Source organism: Chanodichthys erythropterus, chromosome 7, assembly GCF_024489055.1.
Source record: "Chanodichthys erythropterus isolate Z2021 chromosome 7, ASM2448905v1, whole genome shotgun sequence".
NCBI classification, from domain to species: domain Eukaryota; kingdom Metazoa; phylum Chordata; class Actinopteri; order Cypriniformes; family Xenocyprididae; genus Chanodichthys; species Chanodichthys erythropterus.
The window spans coordinates 38,501,932-38,504,617 of record NC_090227.1 but is presented as its reverse complement, the minus strand read 5'-3'; the positions used below and the strand labels follow the sequence as shown (position 1 = coordinate 38,504,617).

Genomic DNA, 2,686 nt, shown 5'->3' with positions numbered 1-2,686 from the left:
TCAGGCTGCCACCTGGTGGCTCTTCAAAACAAACAGGCTAGTGATTTAATGCAGGGTTAAACACATCAACAGCACCTTTCCTTATTTCCAAAAAATTGAAGTGTTTGTGACATGCAAATATCTCTGAGATCTGCTTGATGGCTGTAGCAGCAGTCTGCTCTTGCCTTGCAGGACTGAGGCTGATTTGGGTCCAGTCTGGGTGATGGCTGACGTGCTGGAGCTCAGGACGGATGGGAACTCTCTGTTGAAAGCAGTATGGCTTCGCCGTTTGCGCCTTACAAGGCTTCTCCTAGAAGGTGGAGCCTACATCAATGAAAGCAATGATCGTGGAGAGACGCCACTCATGGTTGCCTGCATGTCCAAACACTCTGACCAGCAGAGTGTCAGCAAGGCTAAGCTTGTCAAGTACCTTCTGGACAACAAAGCTGACCCTAATATCCAAGACAAAGCTGGAAGGACAGCCCTCATGCATGCATGCAGCCACAGGGCGGGACATGAGGTGGTCTCACTTCTACTGACCAACGGGGCTGATCCAAGTCTGGAGGACCGTCATGGATCTTCTGCTTTAGTCTATGCCGTCAACGCAGATGATAAAGAAACCTTAAAAGTTCTCCTTGATGCCTGCAAAGCCAAAGGCAAGGAGGTCATCATCATTACCACCGATAAATCGCCGTCTGGAACCAAAACTACCAAGCAGTACCTGAATGTTCCTCCGTCTCCTGAGTTGGATGAGAGGACATCTCCTGCACCATGTGCCTCACCGTCTGAGATAGATCTTCATGCGTTGCCATCTCCCAGCAAAGAGGAGGAGAAGGACACCGTATTCAATTTTCAAACAAAGTTTAAGTCAACCTCAAACACAGCAGCCAAACTTCCCAATGGACTTACTTCCCCCAGTAAGAAGCCAGTGAACCCCAAGCGGGCTCGTCTACCCCAGCTGAAGCGACTACAGTCAGAGCCTTGGGGTCTGATTGCCCCATCTGTGTTGGCAGCAGCAAATGAAGAGAGCAAGAGAGCCAACTCAGATGAAGATGTTGTTGCAGGTGTCAACGGTCTGAGCCTGTCTAGAAGAGGCACTCTGTCCCGACATAACAGCGTGGACGGAAAGGACATCTTGTTTCCAATGGTCGGAGATCAGACTGCAAAAATCTCCCAAACATCATCTTCCAAGGCCTCCTACGAGAGATCGCTAGCACAGCACCAACCCCTGGCACGGCGTAGCACTGTCCCCACAGAGCAGGATGGCTCTGGAGGAAACTTGGGGCCAGCTAGCCTTAGAGACACACTGCACCGGAGGCGACTGGGGAATGAACACTACGACTCAGACTCCCAGCTGTACTCAGATTCCAGCATGCTAGACTCTCCTAAGGCACCCCTGGAGAGAAGGAAGCTCAATACATCCCCTCTTGCTATGCTTACAGGCTCACGAGAGTCCTTGGACAGCAATCCCAGTACCTCCTCCCCTAGCACAGCCAGATGCAGAGCACCTGGCCTACTGGAGCGGCGCGGCTCTGGAACGCTATTGCTGGACTATATATCCCACACCCGCCCAGGTCACCTGCCGCCACTAAATGTCAACCCCAACCCTCCGATTCCAGATATAGGGGCAAGCAGCAAGCCCTCATCCCCACTTGCAGCAGGTATCAGACCAATAGCTCCCGTAGCACCCAACTCACCAAAGAGAGGCAACCTCAGGACGAAAAAGAAGCTTGTGAGAAGGCACTCTATGCAAGTGGAACAGATGAAGCAGCTTTCAAACTTCGAAGAGCCCAACCATCAATCTTGAAACTCAGTCTATGTAGATGTAGCAACTTTGACATCATTAATATACGTCTGAGATCTTGGGTAATGGTGATGCTTAGGCAGGTGGAAAACAGGTGGTACCTGTAATAGAATTTAAAAGTAGTTAGCACTGAATGTAGCCATTTAGGGCAAAGGGATATTGTATCATGAGGTTAATCTACTTGTTAGTTTCAATTAGCAAAAAGACCATTTTTGAAACAGCAACTGAAAACTAATATATTTATCTAATGCCTACCAGAGGAAAAAATCAGATGTCGCAGGTGCATAAATAGCTTATGGTCTATAATAAGTGAAGAAATTTAGAGGATTAGTTCACTTCAGAATTAAAATGTCCTGATAATTTACTCACCCGCATCCAAGACGTTTATGTCTTTCTTTCTTCAGTCAAAAAGAAATTTTTGGTTTTTGACCAAAAAAAAAGGTTTTTGAGGAAAATATTCCAGGATTTTTCTCTCCATAGTGGACTTCACTGGGATACAATGGGTTAAAGGTCCAACTTACAGTTTCAATGCAGCTTCAAAGGGCATGACACCATCACAGACAAGGAATAAAGGTCTTAACTAGTGAAACGATAGGTCATTTAAAAAAAAAAAAATAATAATAATAATTGTGATGCTCTGCGCATTACGTAATCATGTTGGAAAGGTCACACGTGATGTAGGCGGAAGCATCGCGGTAGAAAATAATACAAAAAACTCCATCTAATTTTCTCCTCCAACTTCAAGATTGTCTGACATTGTTGTTTTACCTTTTTTTGTAAAGGGTGTTTCTTTGCATGTTCTTTTACACTGGATTGGTACTTCCGCATGACCTTTCCAACATGATTACGCAATGCGTGGTGTATCACAGAGCAGTGCAAGACGAGCATTTGTGGTTAAAAAAA

At 46.2% G+C, this 2,686-nt stretch overlaps 1 protein-coding gene across 1 annotated transcript; it reads left to right on the top strand.

Moving 5' to 3' along the window:
• Positions 1–202: 202 nt before the first annotated feature.
• ankrd34c (ankyrin repeat domain 34C) lies at positions 203–1,869 on the top strand. The gene has a single exon (XM_067390483.1). It carries the CDS (start codon positions 203–205, stop codon positions 1,784–1,786), a length of 1,584 nt encoding a protein of 527 aa, XP_067246584.1. The 3' UTR covers positions 1,787–1,869.
• Positions 1,870–2,686: the final 817 nt, after the last annotated feature.